The sequence below is a fragment of the Idiotropiscis lumnitzeri genome, chromosome 11 (assembly GCF_059441095.1).
Source record: "Idiotropiscis lumnitzeri isolate Australia: NSW breed Sydney's pygmy pipehorse chromosome 11, RoL_Ilum_1.0, whole genome shotgun sequence".
Classification (NCBI taxonomy): domain Eukaryota; kingdom Metazoa; phylum Chordata; class Actinopteri; order Syngnathiformes; family Syngnathidae; genus Idiotropiscis; species Idiotropiscis lumnitzeri.
Genome location: NC_142401.1, coordinates 17,161,154 through 17,178,879, shown reverse-complemented (window position 1 = coordinate 17,178,879; position 17,726 = coordinate 17,161,154). Strand labels below are relative to the sequence as shown.

Below are 17,726 nucleotides of genomic sequence, written 5' to 3'. Positions count from 1 at the left end.
TTTTCATTTGTGTTGAGGTGGTGTTATCGCCAGATGCCGAATGTCGCTAAAAAAGTAACTTCTAACCGAGGTTACTTACTTTTTAAATCAAGTAATCTCTTAGTTAATTTTTCCAAGGTAACTGTGGGAATACTGGCGCTGGGAAAGTTAAAACTGATTCTGATCATGTAGGCTTTTTATTTATTTATTCATTTTAATGCTGCCCATGTGTTTCAGCCTCCTGTTTACTAGTTTTCATTTTTGTCCACACAGGTCGCAATGAATTGATAGCGCGGTACATCAAACTGAGGACGGGGAAGACCCGCACTCGGAAACAGGTAAATGATTTTAAGTGTTGTTTGAGTGTTGAACAACTTTGACGCACCGTAAATGTATTACTTTTCTATTAACTTACACACTAACAACACCGGAGCTACAGAATCACCTGAATCAATGAATAGCGTCATAATTATTAGTTTTTTCTTGCATCAGTCTTCAGGGAAAACACCACGTTGTGATACTAAACATGTGTATACTGGTGCATCACAATAAATTAGAATGTGGTAAAAAATTCATTATTTCAGCATGCAATTAAAGAAGTGAAACATGCTGAGGCGCCCTGAGATGTGAGTTTAATTCATCCCGCGATATTTCATATCGTATCTCAATTCACCTTTCCCCACTGAAATCAAAATGCTTTCATCTGTTCCAGCCCCCCAAGAAACATGTACAATTCATATAATTATTTTTTTAACCTATAATATAGTGGCCTAATATCACCAAATTTCCTTTTGACGCCAACCTAAATAATGTCTTTAGTCCTTTTCTTAGCACATTAGCTTTTTTGAGATATTTATTTTGTTTTAAGTTTGACTTATAAAAGCACGTGTAATACAGATTTTACCATGCGTTGTAATTCATAGTAGTTCATTCATTCATGTCATTCTATGACATTTCAGGAAAACAAATGTTGTTGAACCTTACTCTTAATTCAAATATATTACTATCGATATTACTAAAATGTACTATTTAATTGATTTATTATTATTATTATTATTTATTTATTTTTTATTTTTTTATTATTATTATTATCATTATTTTTATGAACACCTGACGTACTAAAGAGAAAAAAAACAAGGGCAGACTAGTAATTGGCACACTTGACTTCATTCCAAGTCATACAAACCACAAATTTTACTACTTTAAATCAATATTGTCTTTCTGATACATTTACTCGTAGTTTGACAGTAAACATTAATGAAAATAAGCAGCCTAAAACTTATTTGGAGAGGAAATGTTTATGTGCCAAACTGCTGTGTGCTGTGAAGTGAGTTGACTTGAGTTCACCGCCACTACACAGCGTTAATAACTCAAATCTTTGCTCACAAGTCAAAATGAAAAGTCAGCCAAATGACGTCTCATATCTCAAGATGCCACTCTACTGTACAAAATCATTATAATACTTGTTGAAAGAGGAAAACCCTTTTTCCGAAGGAAAACTATTACCTAATGTACATATATATTTGAATTGTTTAATTGTTAAAATATGTAAGTTTGCAGCTGGAAGCTGCATTTGTTGATAGTAACAGATGGTGGTTCATGGTGCTTCTTATAATTAATTGGATTCTATTTGTTTGCATGAGCTGTTTGTGGATGTCTCCGCAGTGGAACCTCTAGTTACTAATTTCATTGAATCTATGAGCCCATTCTTAATTTGAAATGTTCGTACAATGCGGTAATATTTCCTACTGAAATGAATGAAAATGCAATTAAGCTGTTTCCGCCCCAAAATAAAGTCACATTTATCTATTTATTTATTTTTAAATATATTGGAATATATAAACGAGTGAAAACAAATCATAAAATCTGTTAAAAAAAAACAATACTCTATTTATTGCTCATTAACTTTTCTAGAGGAGGGGAAAAAGAGGAAGAGGACAACAACTCCTAATTGAAAAAGTCTTCTCCCGAAATAACCTGGAGAAAATCTGATTCCAGTATGTAGTTATGTGTCTTTCTTTTTTAATTAGTTTGTTGATTTTAGCATACCAACTCAGGGAAACATTTTTTCTTTTTCGGTTAAAATGTGTAACAATGTGGTATTGTCCTTTAAAAAATGAATTTGCCATAAGTTCCTTTTGATCATTTTGATCATTTTTGATACGTAAGCATAAATAAAAAATATTCATGTAACGTAGTTTTAAGTACATCCGGTGGTAGCCTATACTCTGCTCACATGTGCAGCAAAATTTAGAGGATTCGCTGGCATGAAGATGGGCAAACAGGGACTTTTGCTTTCAGTTTTACTTGCTTGATGCTTGTAGGAGAAAGCTTATTTAAGTAATTTCTGCTCTATGAAAAGCCAAAAGTAAACCGTTGAATTTTGCAGGAGTAGTCAAGGACCAACGAAAGCTATTCTAATGGCTTTAGCACTACATTTCCCTTATTGTCTTGTGGAACACTACTCTCGTTGATGGCACATCTGCCACACAGTTTCAAGGTTCTGGGTTCAAAGCGACTTGCTCTCATATTCGAAGAAAATGCATGTTAGCTGCACAAAAGCGCCTAAATTGTCCTGAAATGTGAATATGAGCCGTGCAATTGGCTGACGACCAGTCCTGGGTGTTAAGTCCTGGGTTATCGCTTCCAGCCCACCCAAGCTCTGTTGAGAGTGAATGGACTCATGGTGACCATGTTGTACTGAGCAGCCAAGAGAGAAATGGTGTTGATTTCCATTTATCGGTACTTATTATTACCGGTTGTCTTCTCACATTTCCTCTTGCCATCACAGGTCCCCTTCTGGGGTGTGATCATGAAAACACACTAAACGGAAACTAAACTAATGTTTTTGGGCTACGGTTTTCATGTATGTATTTGTGTTGTTTGGGCAGACGCTGGGGTGTATACATCTTTGTGTGTTGATGAGGTATATCCAATCGCACCGACGATCATTTATCCACATTTCGAAGAGACCTGTTTCCAATCCAAAGACAGCCGATTCAATGTGTTTGTCTAGATGCGCTGCCAGGACGCATAACCCAATTGTTCCATATGAGAGCGAAAATTGGGAATTGTAGCACTTGAACCATGCCGCAGATGCTTAATGGGCTGAAGTCTCATGAGATTGGCTGAAATTTCACCGACTTTAGAGGTTCCATTGTACAAATTTTTAGGGTTGTTCTTCCGTGCGTGAGTGCGTGTGTGTGTCTGTGCATGCATCCTAATGCATGTTGTGTTTTTTGAGCTCAAAAACTTTCTCACACCCCCATAGGTGTCTAGTCACATACAGGTGTTAGCACGGAAGAAAGTTCGTGAATACCAGGCGGGTATCAAGGTAGGTGATGGCGACCTGCCCCGCCTCTCCGGCGACACTGACTGGGCGTCTCTTTCCTCTTTTGGTTACGGCGTCTCTCTTCCCTTCTTCTTCTTCTTATCTTCTCTCTCCTTTCCCTCCTTCCCTCTCTCTTTGGCTATTCTTCTGTGCAGGTTTCTAGCCACTTGCAGGTTCTCGCCCGGAGAAAATCTCGCGAGATCCAGTCAAAGCTAAAGGTATGCGCTTCACGGCGGGCTCAACGGGGCTGGACAATACGGCTTGGCTTTGCACTAACCACTTCATGAAAGTCTTAAGACGCAAGCTTGGCCGACAAAAGTCTTGATTTGTATTGAACTAATTGCAGCTTTATTGAGGAATATTGGAAAGAAATTACGCTTGCATGCTGTGGTCAGGCAGAAAGCGCTCTTTAACATCTATGTCTAACTAACTCGTTTTAAAGGGGATATATTATGGAAAATGTATTTGTCCTCAGCAAATTGTGGAGTTCCCTTCTTATAGTGGTGACATAAGTTGAATTTGTGCGGATATCGACACACTCCATAGTGTTGCGCTATTCCAGCACCCACTGTAAATGATAAATACAGCAGAAGATCCTATAGATGTACATAATGACTACATTTTGAATGCTAGTAAAGACAACCAGGTCCTAGAAATAGAAAAATAGTTCATGAACAAATGACAACATCGTCAATATGATCCATGGTCTCACAAAAAATGTTTTAAGGCCACTAGTTGGTGATGGCCTCCACTGCTTTTCGCCTTGGGCAAAACAAATATTTGGTTTACAGTAAAGTAATGCCACCCCGAGTATGAGTTTTGTTCCCACAGCAATGACGTACTCCAAATTTGTATGTAATTCGAAATGTGTGTAGTCTGTCTTTCACGTGTGCTGACACAAAATATTAATTTGTGTTCTAATTATCTGATAATTTATATTACACTGAAAGGAAAGCGCTTTGTTCCAGCTCCAGCTGATGTGAAATACGCTAGATCAGAGGTGGGCGGTCAAGACCTTCAAGGCCTTCTTTGCTAGCCTAACATAATCAAGAAATCATTAACATATTCTTCACATTGATGTCATATTATATCCTAGTGTTGCATTTTTAGGTGAGAGTTTTTATCCAATCAGAATTCAGCTAGCTTGTGTTGCCAGGCAGATTTCATAATACCAGTAGCACGCGCAATTCGTCCGAGGCCTTCAGATACAATCGTGCTGGTGTCCATTCTGTCAAAGTCATTGGGCTTTCAGAGTTGATAGACAGTTGCGATAGCCAATCAGATCAAGAATTGGTTACAGTGAGTCTTCTCGCTGGCCTTACGTTGAAAGTGATGAACGTATCTCGTGACTGGATACTCACTCGTGAGGAGGCAGGGCTATGCAGAATCAACCCACCAGGAAGTCGTAACTGCCGACCGTTCGTCCATCCGTTATCTGTACCCCTTCTCCTCACAAGAGTAGCGGGGGGTGCTGGAGCCTAGCCCAGCTATCTTCGGGTGTTCAAAAATCAAAAATATATTCTCGCTTTTTTTAAACAACAGTGGCCGAAGGAGGGAAAAATGAGGATTTAATTTCTGATACACTAGCGCGGCCATTTCCAAAATGGAACTTTTGAGAAAAGCTAGGACGTCCAACACTCCCTGAGAACTGTGTAAGTGTTTTTCTGGATATTATTTGTCCAGCCGTGCTGTCATAAATGATAGTGTTATATATATGATGGGGGATTGATTCAAGTCGGACTAAGTAGGACTTCACTGACGGTCTACATGGGAAGAGCACGGAATGCCACTGTGCTATATAATATTGTATTGTATAATTACAGTAAATATTTGCATTAAAAAAACACTAGACTGTAATTATAAAACAATAGTAAGTAAGGCGGAACTTGAGTGCGCCTTCTTGTGGTGTTTGACCACGTATATTACTGCAATAAATTGAATGGTCAACAACCTTTGTCACCATAGTAACAAAAGCTGTTTTTGACTGAGCACATTCAACTTGCCTGTAGGAAAATCATAGATAGACTTGTGACACCCATGGGCAACTCGCGAGTTTTGCGGATGTCTCCTTTAAAGCATAGAGGCTGACTCCACTAAAACAAATGCAACACACGCTGTTACGAGGAGCCCGTGAGAAGCTTTTGTCTTTCACGCTTCTGCAGCATGCTCTTCAAACTCTGAGACTTGTCTACCTTCCTTCATCTCTGATACTCTAGCTCTTCTCTTCATGTTTGTAATGTCCTGTTTGTAAAGATGCTGAAAAAAATCTTCTGTTCTCTCTCCTTTTGTTGTTTGTTTTTTTTTCCCAAATGAAAATTCACATTTATATCATATGCACACAGTAGATATGTGACATTAACCTCTTACTGGTGACTAATACAGCATCAGCAGAATTGTGTAGACAATTTTGATCAACAATCAAAAACAAAGACAGTGCAGCTTTTTACAACTTGTTTCAAAGCTCTTGAACAACTGGGTGAAGTCATTAAGCGGGTTTCTGTTTTTTTGGTACATCCAATATGTTCACAGGTCAGTGTGACCTGCTGCATGTTTAACGTTTAAAAAACTCACAGAGCAACAGCATCGGCTCTATTTTTGCAGCCGGCACTCAAGCGTAAAAAAAAAGGCGCATCTTGATTTTTGTGCAAGTCCAAGCCTTGACTAGCGTGTTTGGGAACTAGGAAGAAGATCGAGTATGTTTTCTTTTACACGCCTCCAGCGCACCTGATAATTTGGTGGCTGAAAATTATGGGGATTTTCAATACATTGGCATGAGTACTCAATTATTGAGTACTCACCAATACTCATATCATCTAACCGATTCCACTACGACAAAGTACCTTTGATACATAAGATTTCCATTAAGCCAATGACAGATAATCTTTCATTTATTTCTGACAAGAGGCAAAACAGTGATCCTGCAATAGAGAATTTAAGTCCAAAATTAAACTCTCAATTTAGGATTTATTCGTAATAAATTAACAAGAGTGCAAAATAAAACTGACAACTGCCTGAGCTGTTGTCTTTGTTCAGAACAAGGTAAAGTGCAAAATAATACAGGTTCAACTGTTAGCTGTTAAGAATGACACTATGGAATTGGAAAACAGGGCTGGATCATACAATTGAAAGTGTATCAGCCGATTTTTAGTGTATATATATATTTTTTACTTATTCAGAATAATAAATACTTTAAATTAATTAAAGACAAACTAAAATAAAACACAAACATCCAGAAGAAAATAAAATTCATTTTACTAAATACAGGTACATACAAGTACAAAAAAAGTAAACAACAGGCGAGTATAGCCCGACACGAAGATGTAAAAGCGCTATCTTGCCGATACTGAATTCAGCTGGAAAAATAGACCTTATTAATTCGCTGAATAATACCGACATTCTACATTCTGTTTTTCTCGGTTGATGAAAGTAGATAAATATGTAAAATACATTAAATGAAATTGTGTCAGAAAGTCATCCAACCACCCAAATTGAGTTAGTAAATAAACATATAATATTGGTAGCAGCACATTAATATTGCACCCTTCGAATTAAGTTAAAAAAAAAAATCCATATCCCTTATTGGGTGTAAGAGAAATGGACGTGGATGTGATTCATAAGACAAAAATGCTCTGTCAACCAGGCGGAAATTGAGCTAGCAAAAACAAAACAAAAAAATAACTATAAACATAGATATACTAATAGAAATAGCATATTTTGGGGGCATATGTCAGGATGGAGATGGATACTGTTTGCTTATAAAACCACGCACGGATACGAACGATACTTGCGATTGTTTGTTTTGCCCATTTGCGACACGTATCATTTTTTTTAATGAACAGTATAATTCAGATTTTTTTTCAAATCCAACCTGGGCCACTTTCTTATGTGGATATAACTTCAATATGTATGCGATCTGTCTGCAGTACGAATGCTCATCTGTACAAATCTGAGCTATAAGTCGTCAAAAGCCAAACATACACTCTCACTTTTGTGTGCTTTGTGCACATGCGTGTCACATCACAGACGTTTATTTTAGAATTCACATTTGTTTTTCTAATTGAAAGAGTACATCAAAAGAATCGTCTTTAAAAAAAACAAATACAAATTAGGCAACACACCCGTCATTGTGAATGTAGCCCAGGTGCCCATTTGACAGCCATGATACGTCATCACCCCGGTCAACCATTCATCTTCTGCAATTGGAGATCTTTGAGCATTTCCTTACATACGCACTTATGTTAGATAGATGTATTTGTGTGTCCGTTTGGCACATTTTGAACAATATAGACGAAATACAATGCCAAACAATTTGTAATATTTGCAACAAAAAAGTGTAGACACATTTCTTCCCCACTTTGTCCCGCAATGTCACAATATTTTTTTACAGTATTTAATAGCATATACAACAAAAATAAGGCAGAGGCTGCTACATTGCTAGCATGATTTATTCATGATAGAGTGTTGCTAAAAACAAAATGCTGCCGATTTGATGTTGTGTGTGTGCGTGTGTATTTTTTTTTTTTTTAGAATACGATAAGATAAGATGTCCTTTATTAGTCCCACAATGGGGAAATTTGAGGTGTTACAGCAGCAAAGATATCGATCACACAGAGTCGGCGGCGTAATGTAGCCGTTAATGTATAACATTAGCAGCAGACATTCATAAAAAGCATGCAAATATACACAGTATAAACGTATCTAGTGTAAGGAAACACTCCTAATGCCTGTCCATTATACAGAGGGGGAAACGCTGTAATGATAAAAACTACTGAATGATTGAAAATACTGCAATGATAGAAAATATTGCAATGATAAAAGTACTGTAATAGTGAACGCCCTGCAATGATAGAAATACTGCAGTGATAAAAGTACTGTAATAAGAATACTGTAATGGTAAACAAAATACATCATTGGTCAATATTTAAGAATGTACAATCAATTAAAACATAAGAGAGTCCGATTTAGTAAGTTCAAATTGAGACATGTCAATTGAACCTGCAACATAATTTCTTTCTTCCTGTTTCACAATTAGTGCCCTCGGCACCCTAATGGTGATGTCGGATTGTAAACATGTCACTGTTCTTTTCTGAAATGGGCTGCAGGCATCAAATTAAAAATTTGTGAATATTTGCAAAAAAAAAAAGTTTATCAGAATTCGTCAAGTTCAGCGTTACATGTCTTTGTCGGGTATTCAATTGAGTATAGGTTGAGAAGTATATCCAAATCATTGTATTCCGTTTTTTATTTTCATTTTACACAAGCTCCAAACTTTATTGGAACTGGGGTTTGTCATTTTTGTCCCAAATAGTGAAGTTAGTTTAGTTTAGTTTTTCCCATGGCAAGCTAATGTATTAGACTCCACTGACCTTTTCCAAAAGGCCCAAAACTCCTACAACGGCTTAAATGCATCAAACTAACGGTTCTTCTCTCTTTGTTTTGCTGTAGGCGATGAATTTGGTAAGTGAATCTCACTCGTGCCGTATGCTATGCTTCCCCTACACGCATCATCGGCATCAATGCGCCTCCTTATGGCCCTCTGCTGGCATGGCATCCCCCTGCCCTTGCCCCTTGCCCCCTGCCCCCGCCCCTGCCCCGCTACCTACTTCGCTATCCCGAAATGAGACGCGGTGCAATGGAAACAGCCTCACTTGCTATGTATCCTCGCTTGCTTTATTGAGGTGCTGCTTTATTATTGTGGGGCTCTCGTCTCTTGAGACAAAAGCTTGGTGCTTTTGTGGACAAAAAAGCAAAAAAAATAAAAAATAAAAAAATTGCATTAAACATCTCAATTAATTATTCAATTTTTAGGCCATATGTTATTTGAAATTCCCAACTTTCACACTTTAAAATAATGTGACTACAAAATGATTATTTTGTATGCCGTTCTACAGACATTCATCAGTGCAAGGCTCCTCTACTCATCCTTTTGTTTCTATGGTGACTGCAATAACGCTCTGCTTTACTATGCTTTCAAAGCCTAAATGACCAGTGGAAGCCCTTTTTAGAATTAGCTGGAATTTTTTTCGCAACACTAATGCTTTTATGTAACTGTGCAATATGTCAAGCGTGGTACACACATAGCGATTTTGAACAATCTTTCCGGGACTTAAAATGTTGAGGAGCAACACAGAACACCTCACACATCTCCAGATCAAGAAGGAAAAACTAAATTCTTGTTAACACACCCCTTACCACAGGTTTTTCGCTCAGGATAATCTTGTAGAGACATCCAGCAAACCGGCAAACAGGCAAAATGCACAAAGTAGCGAACAAATATTTCCATCCACCCATTATCTGTACCGCTTCTCCTCACTTGGGTCGCGGGGGGTGCTGGAGCCCATCCAAGCTGTCTTCGGGCAGTAGGCGGTGTAAACCCTGAACTGGTTGCCAGCCAATTGCAATCCCAAATATTTATTTCATTATTTACATGAATTTAATGCTTCATGTTTCTCATACCAAAATGTATGCATTTGAAGTTCATATATTATTTTTGTTCATTTGGGGTCACCATCCTTCCATTCTATACTGTAGTATCTGTGAAGCTGAACGTTGGTGTGCTAACACAATTTCTCATGACACACCATCCAGATTGGGAACAAAACTCTTTAACAACTCATCACTATAGGATAGTCGTTTATGACAATATTTTAGAAACTTCCGATCATCGGGCTTTTGCTGACTTTGATGGAAATGGGGAAAAATGCTTCAACGTGGCCTTAATTGGCTTGGCCCAACTCATCTGAAGAAAGAACATGTTTAATATTTACGATTGTCAGCCCCATTTGAAAAATCACACTCAATGTACCCCACACCACAGGATACTCAGGATCACTCAGGACAATTCTTTAGAGACAATCCGGCCTTTGCTGACTTTGATTGCATGGGAAAATACTGAAATTCGGCCCCATTATCGGTATGTGTGTACCTTGCTTTAGGAGTCCTGTGCACATTGTGGTGCCACTTGTGTTTGACTGGCCTGCTTCCCCTGTGCCGTCATGCAGGATCAGGCGTCCAAAGACAAAGCCCTTCAGAACATGGCGGCGTTGTCGTCGGCGCAGATCGTCTCGCCGAGCATGATCAAGAATCATCTTCCTCCAATGCCCCCCGCACCCTACCAGCCAAGCAGAGTGAGACCCCCCTCCAATAGGTCTGCTTTTTAGTCACGTTATTTTTTTTAAGCTAAAAACTCTCTATTACTCCCCAGTTCTGGCCCGCTGCAATTCCGGGACAGCCTGGACCTTCTCAGGAGTAAGTAGAGCACCTCTCAAACTCGGGGGGATTGAGGTGGCGGGTGGGTGGTTATAGGAACGCCGGGTGTATGACAGTTGACAACATTGTCGCCGATGCATTAATTAGCGGCATTGCAAAGCATGTTTAACACGTGACGTTTTTGCACATCAGGCTGGTTCTAGATCTCAACCCGGGAAGGACTCCTGGGCTTGGTCGCACCAGCCATGCGTAAGTTCGACTTGATAGCTGAGCTCCCGCCGTGAGCACCAAAGCACTGCTACTAACTTCCACACAGTTTTTTTTCTTGTATGTTTACTGCACCAAATTGACTTCAAAATTCCATTACTCAAAAATGTACAACCAAACACGGCCCGATGCTTTTTGTGTGTTTGTCTAATTGAAGGTTGAAAAGCGATGAAGCAGGTGGACTTACGCTTTGCTGGTGCAGCAACGCATGCTTAATTGGACACCAACTGGCAGTTTACATTTAAAGGAGACATATTGTATTGCAGTTTTATTTTAGAATATTTAAAAAACTTCCCATGCGTCTTAAAACCAAATAGAATAATGTCTAGGACAGGCTGTCTTCAAAATGAGAGAAAATAGCAGACAGAAGAATGAATTTCTATGCTGTAATTTAAAGGGGAAAGTCAAGCTAATAAAATTCAGACACGGACACACAAGTTGAGGTACACTTAATATAACTTTAACTATAGTACCTTGACACATGTTACTACTTTCAATTAGCAAGGAATTTGGCCCCATTTTGTTTCATGGTTGGACATTACGGAAAGAAAAAATAACAAATATGTGAATTTTCAGCAATTAGCTATAGAAAGGTTCCACGGGCAAAAAAATAGGTTTGTTGTGTGAATAGCGTAAACCACGAGTAGGTTGGGGTTCATTGTGCTGCTTCTCAGAAGTTAACGTCCAACACTGCAGTCCTGCTTCACTTCACTAAGATGTGAAAGTGATTCTGTGTAGTCCAACCGGTGATTGAAAATTGCAACTCTTCTCCCAGCTTTGCTGCCAAGTTGTGGGCGGAGACATTTTTTCTGAAATGGGTGGCTCACAAAGGATTTGCTTGATAGTTTAATTTCGCACTTATTGTGTGGCCACGAAATTCAGAGAAGCAACTGTTTTTATTAAAGCCATTAAAAAGTAGAGTATTAATAATATGTCCCCTTTAAAGCATTCATGTCAGACAAATGTCTTCTTTCGTATAATTTTTTTAAATTAATTATTATTTTATGTTTTCTAGTATTAAACCTTTTGCACAGCCCCCCTACCCAAGCCTACCAGGTTCTGTACCGCAGTCCATACCATGTAAGTATGTTTTTGTGTACACTGTATATGTATATATACACACTGTATGACGAAATCTGTGAAATGTAATAATCTTAAATATTTGTATGTTTGACTCACAGCTTACGAGCCCCTGGCACCGCCTCCCCCGCCCTCAGCGACAGCAGTGCCAGTGTGGCAGGACCGGACTATCGCCTCGTCAAAGCTGCGCATGTTGGAGTACTCAGCCTTCATGGAAGTCCAAAGGGATCCGGACACTGTGAGTTCAGTTTGGTGTCGATATATATTGCGAAGGATTTGATCACTTACTTAAGTTTTTGGATTTTCTCCAATTTTTATTTTTATTTGCTGATCAGTATAACGGATAGAACAAAAGTCTAAAATACATAAAAAATACACAATATGAAAATTATAAAAGTAACGGTGGAGGAACACGTCTACATATAACAGTACGCGCAAGCACATATTAATTCAGTATCCAATATCTGAACCGCTCATCCTAACAAAATAGTTAGTATGATTCTCTCGTCAGGTGGCAAAGGTGCACACAGCAAAAATAGCAACAGCAACATTTAATGTGCTTTGAATTGAAGCAATAAAATATGTCAAAAGCTTAATTCTTTAAATGCTCTTTAATGACGTAATTACTGTATGTCTGTATAATGCACAATGTATTAGCACAAGGTTGAAATGAGTTCCAAAATCATCAGCACAAAGCTTGGTGAGGAGGTGATGATGTGTTACCACCAATTCTTTCAATGTGGGAAACAGACTAAATGAACATCATTTGCCTTTAGTCTGGAAATCTCAATGTCTGCATGCTCAGAAACATGTAAAGTCCCCCAATTTAACATATAACCAAAGTTATATATTTGCCATCAGTTCGCCCCTTGTTTAGAGGGATAAAAAAATGTGACATCATTGTTGTATTTTTGTATTTGCAACATTTACAAGTAAATTCACCACATTTAGGAATCAATGAATAGAACAATCTGATGTCGAATCTTGAATGAAAATCAACCATGAAAAATAGAAGCCTTAATTTCCTTACAATTGAGCACATTTATAAATTCATGTATTATTTCCCCCACCGTGCAAGCGTTTCACCACATAGAAGCAACCACTAGAGGGCACAATTTATTCATAACGACCAAGTTACTCAATTAAGACTTCCCTCCTTTTGTCCGGGGTTCACTTGAGGTGCACTGGTACACATGCCTCGTAAAAATATAGGAATCCCTCTTTAATTCTTGCTTCACTTTTTCCAACATCTTCATTTAAAAAAAGAAAAGAGAAGAAAAGATACAGGCATATTGCGGAAAGTAGTTGTTTATGAGACGAATTAACTTGGAGACTTTGTACACACCCATGGGCACTCATACAAGGCACGCGATTGGTATTAATGAGAGCATGGGTGGATTTATCCTGTAAGCCGATTGGCGGCACATGATAGCAGTCTCACCCAGCTGTTCGGCTCAAGGACATTGAAACATCAGCAAATAAAATGTTAAATTTTTTTCTTCAGGTTTGTTTTAAAGCAGCTTACCTTAACTAGAATCCTGCGTTGCATTTTATCCTGATGATGTTATTTTGCATAGCAAAAGCTAAGCCATGACTAATTTCGGCGACAGTATTTCTTCTTTATTGGATGAAAAGAAGAGCGGCGGGTTCCTTTCCTAACTTACCACGAAAAACGAGAGATTACTCGATTCCTGTGCGCATCATATTCGACTGTCCATACTCGTGTGAGGATAAAACTTTGTTGCAGCTCAGTTAACATGACAGCAGTCAAGCAAGCCTCAAGCCGAAGTCAAGGCAGCCACCACAACAATTAGGACCGAAAGTTAACATGAAAATAAAAGTCTGATAAGACATTTATATCCATGTGCAGTACACTAATTCTTATCAGGCTCTTATTTTGAAGTTGACCCTTGTAGCACATTGCATAGTGGCCTATACGCGACCAATGTGAAGGCTCCCCACAATGGCTGCACACGAGACGTTCTCTTTATCATTAGACCGACTCAAAGTTCTGTCAAAATATGTTTTTATATGAAAGCAGACCGTGGTGCAAGAAAGATTGGGCACCAGAACTATGTACCTGGAGAATTGTGCTAAGTCAGCCAGCTGATGCCACAGTCTCATATTGCAAGTCAGGTGTGGGTATTTAATTTTTCATGGGGCCAAACAACCAAAACGGTAAACAGTGAATTGGATTGTTTTAATAAGCTGCTGCTTGTGCACCACTGACATGTTGTTGAAATTAGAAACAACAATCAAAACTATTTAAAAATAGAAAAAATAAAAGTAAAATTACCTATCTACACATTTTAACATTACATAACTATTTAATAAACTTTAAAAAAAAAAAAAATCCTACCTACGGTGCCCATGGTTTGCTTCTTTATTTGTTAAATGTGCAGTCATTATGAGCACAAACCACTTTGAGTCGTTTTTAGGCTCACAAATTGTTACCATGAAAAACATCTTTACACTTTACAGGAAATAAGATTGTTGCCAACATGAGGACATGAGGAGGAGGAGTTGCGATTCTTTTTTTTTTTTTTTAGAGTTGCTCAAATGGTCGGAGTTGAACTTGGCAAAACTGAAGACAAATGACTGCTTTTGTTGACTTGCTCTGCTGACGCACGTGCGCATACCGAAATAAAAGCACTTTTTACTTTTTAGACATTTTATTTTGACTTCATAAAAGCTCCATAGACTGTGAAGAGGCTGGATGAGGCTCATGGGCCTTAGTTTGCCCTGATGTACTCTTCACGTTCAAGAGGTCGGGAAAACCAGACTACACCCTCTGTTGCTCGTTTGAGAACCACACCAAAATTGTTACGTTATGTGCAGCCCTGCACAGTCTAAGATGCCTCCCTTTCTTCAAAGCAGCTTAATGCAGGACATATTTGATATTTCCTTGCGAGGTTAATTGTGCCCTTTGTTGTGTATTTGTTTTGCAGTACAGCAAACACCTGTTTGTCCACATAGGACAGACCAACCCCTCCTACAGCGACCCTCTCCTAGAGGCTGTGGATATCCGGCAGATCTATGACAAGTTCCCAGAGAAGAAGGGCGGCCTCAAGGAGCTTTATGAGAAAGGCCCTCAAAACGCGTTTTTCCTGGTTAAATTTTGGGTGAGCAATCAAGTTTTATTTTAAATAAATCATTAATTGGGGTTTTGTCATTTTTAATTTATTATGATAATTTGACAATATTCTCAAAAAAAAAAAAAGAAACACTTGCTTCACAGAACAATTATCATCATGGTTTCTGAACAACAGCTGTTTTTTATATTTTAAATTGATTCATACATTTTAATCTAAAAACTATACATCAATATTTTCTGGCAATATTTAATACTTTTAGCAGCTGATAACTCAATCGTTGTTTTTTTTTTTTTTTCAAATTGAACCAATTGAACCAAATAATGGCAGCCAGACTCAACTTTAAAGAAAGGAAATTCATTCTAAATTGTTCATGGACGTATTTAAACGCAGTGGAAGTGCAAAGGCAATTTAGGAGGGATTTTCCAAAAAGAAACACGAACCCAAGTTACCATCACTTTAATTAGAGATAAGTTTGAAGTTCACCACTTGAATTTTTTTTTGTGGGGATACCTGAAAGAAAAAGTCTACTCAATAGCACCTGCCACAGAGACATGAACGTAAATGCACACAGATACCAAGGGAATTGCTTCGCATTGTCTGCAGTGTCTGGAGCACAACCGACATCGGTTTGAAAAACATTAAAAAAAAAAAACATTACATTCTTGAAAATTAAACAAATTATAATGAACTCCTATTTTGCAAGTATTTGAAGTGTGTATACATTTCTGGGACATCCTATACAGGCACTTGTCAACTCATACAGTATGTAACTCTATTATACGAGGGTCTACAAGTATAGCTCAATGATAAGAGTATCTGCACACGTGTATAAAGGGGCATTCCTTCATGGGTGTGTATAACGGACACATGCTCTTATAAAAATTTGATTTGTGTATGTGTGTTTTTTGGTTGTTTTTATTTTGAGATACATTACTGTATATGAATAACCTACTTGTGTACTAACACAATATGAGTAATAATTTATAGCGACCAAGGGGTATGAATAGATATGTGAATTGGGCTGAACTAAGAGATCTTAAGATGTTCTTTTCCTTTCTTTCAATTTTTAGTTTTAGATTTTTGTGTTCATGTGTTCAGTCAATCAATCATTCTAAATATAGACAATTGCCTTTTCCCTCCATTTAAAATGATTCCCGTGTCTTTTTAAGATGCCTATTAAGTGTTTTTCTTAAAATTCCCCAACTTTTAAACAATTTTAAAAGTTATTCACCCCAGCCTGTTTTGAGTGGGCAGTCCTGCCTCATGCAAAAGACCCACTGCTCACATTGATCCCCTTTAGTGCAACAAGGTGAGCAGCTTGTACTCAGCTAGGATTGGTGCAAGTCAACACGGCATGATTCTGTAATTTTAGGCAGGAACACAATTAATTGAATGCAAAACATTATAAGGTCAGTTTTCCAGTGTCCCTTTTTGAAGGATTACATTGATTACACTCTCTCCAGGCCGACCTTAACAGCAGTGGTATGCAGGATGGCCCTGGTTCTTTCTACGGCGTCACCAGCCAGTATAGCAGCGCTGAGAACATGACCATCACTGTTTCGACCAAAGTCTGCTCCTTTGGGAAGCAGGTGGTGGAGAAAGTAGAGGTAACGGCACGTCTGGAACGATTATCTCCTACTACTGGAGACAAATTCCTTATGTGATTCAGATACTTGACCGATAAAGATGATTCTGATTCTGAACTTGCAGTGTTCGTATCTTAAGTGTGTGTTCTTCTGCCCACTCCCGCTGCAGACAGAGTACGCCCGCCTGGAGGGTGGCAAGTGTGTTTACAGGATCCACCGCTCCCCCATGTGCGAGTACATGATCAACTTCATCCACAAGCTCAAACACTTGCCTGAAAAGTACATGATGAACAGTGTTCTTGAAAACTTCACCATCCTGCAGGTACGCACGTCCATATGAGCACCCATTTCAAATGTGTGTAGTAAACTTGGATCTATGCATATATAATCCTGGAAGGTTTACAATAGATTAGTAGAAAATTAGCACCAGCAGGAGCATTGACAGATTTGAATGTGTGCTTCAGGAACAAAAGTATTATGTTGAAAAAAGCGCTGGTAACAAAACTGAAGAATTATGTGACTAAAGAAAAAGGTAAAAAATGTGTGGTGCCACTCCATGCTTGCCTGACTGCATTACCCTCATGTGACCACACCAGACTAATCCGCTTTATAGAACTTTTAAATATGAACATACCATTGAACAAAAATATCAACGCAACACTTGTTTTTGCCCTCATTTTTAATACAATAGAATTCAATAAAACTTTATTTATATAGCGCATTTCATAACTGCAGGTGCCGTAACAAAGCACTTCCCATAAGGTGGAATATAAATTAGCAGGAAATTAGAACACAAATTAAAACACAATACCAGAAGAACAGCAGACTGGCAGCAGAAAAGGCACAATCCCCCCCAGGTTGCGCTTAGTCCTTGCACCTCCAGCAGCATTTGGTCCGCAGACCTGAGGAAACGGGCAATGCGTAGGTAGGGGTGGAGGAGCTCGGAGAGGTACGCTGGGGTGAGGCCATATAAAGATTTGAAGACGAACAGAATCTTAAAGCGAACTCTAAAGTGAACTGGGAGCCAGTGAAGAGAGGCCAAGATTGGAGTGATGTGATCCGTCTTCCGAGCTCCAGTTAAAAGACGAGCAGCAGCATTTTGCACCAGTTGGAGGCGCTTTAGGGAGGACTGGCTGACTCCAAACTAAAGTGCATTACAGTAATTTAGCCGAGATATAA

At 38.6% G+C, this 17,726-nt stretch overlaps 1 protein-coding gene across 7 annotated transcripts in view; it reads left to right on the top strand.

Annotated features, from left to right (window-relative positions):
- LOC148327721 (transcriptional enhancer factor TEF-5-like) overlaps positions 1-17,726 on the top strand; it is a 51,893-nt gene that overhangs the window by 30,372 nt on the left and 3,795 nt on the right. For 2 of the 7 annotated variants that reach the window (XM_088308922.1, XM_088308921.1), the window contains 11 exons: positions 253-317; positions 3,251-3,313; positions 3,466-3,528; positions 10,312-10,437; positions 10,515-10,558; positions 10,712-10,768; positions 11,802-11,866; positions 11,968-12,104; positions 14,815-14,988; positions 16,425-16,568; positions 16,717-16,869. In XM_088308922.1, the coding sequence (XP_088165048.1) occupies positions 253-317; positions 3,251-3,313; positions 3,466-3,528; positions 10,312-10,437; positions 10,515-10,558; positions 10,712-10,768; positions 11,802-11,866; positions 11,968-12,104; positions 14,815-14,988; positions 16,425-16,568; positions 16,717-16,869 (1,091 nt within the window). Of the gene's footprint in view, positions 1-252; positions 318-3,250; positions 3,314-3,465; positions 3,529-8,139; positions 8,768-10,311; positions 10,438-10,514; positions 10,559-10,711; positions 10,769-11,801; positions 11,867-11,967; positions 12,105-14,814; positions 14,989-16,424; positions 16,569-16,716; positions 16,870-17,726 lie in introns of those variants that run through there. The other 5 variants (XM_088308925.1, XM_088308924.1, XM_088308923.1 and 2 more) reach the window with 5 other exon arrangements.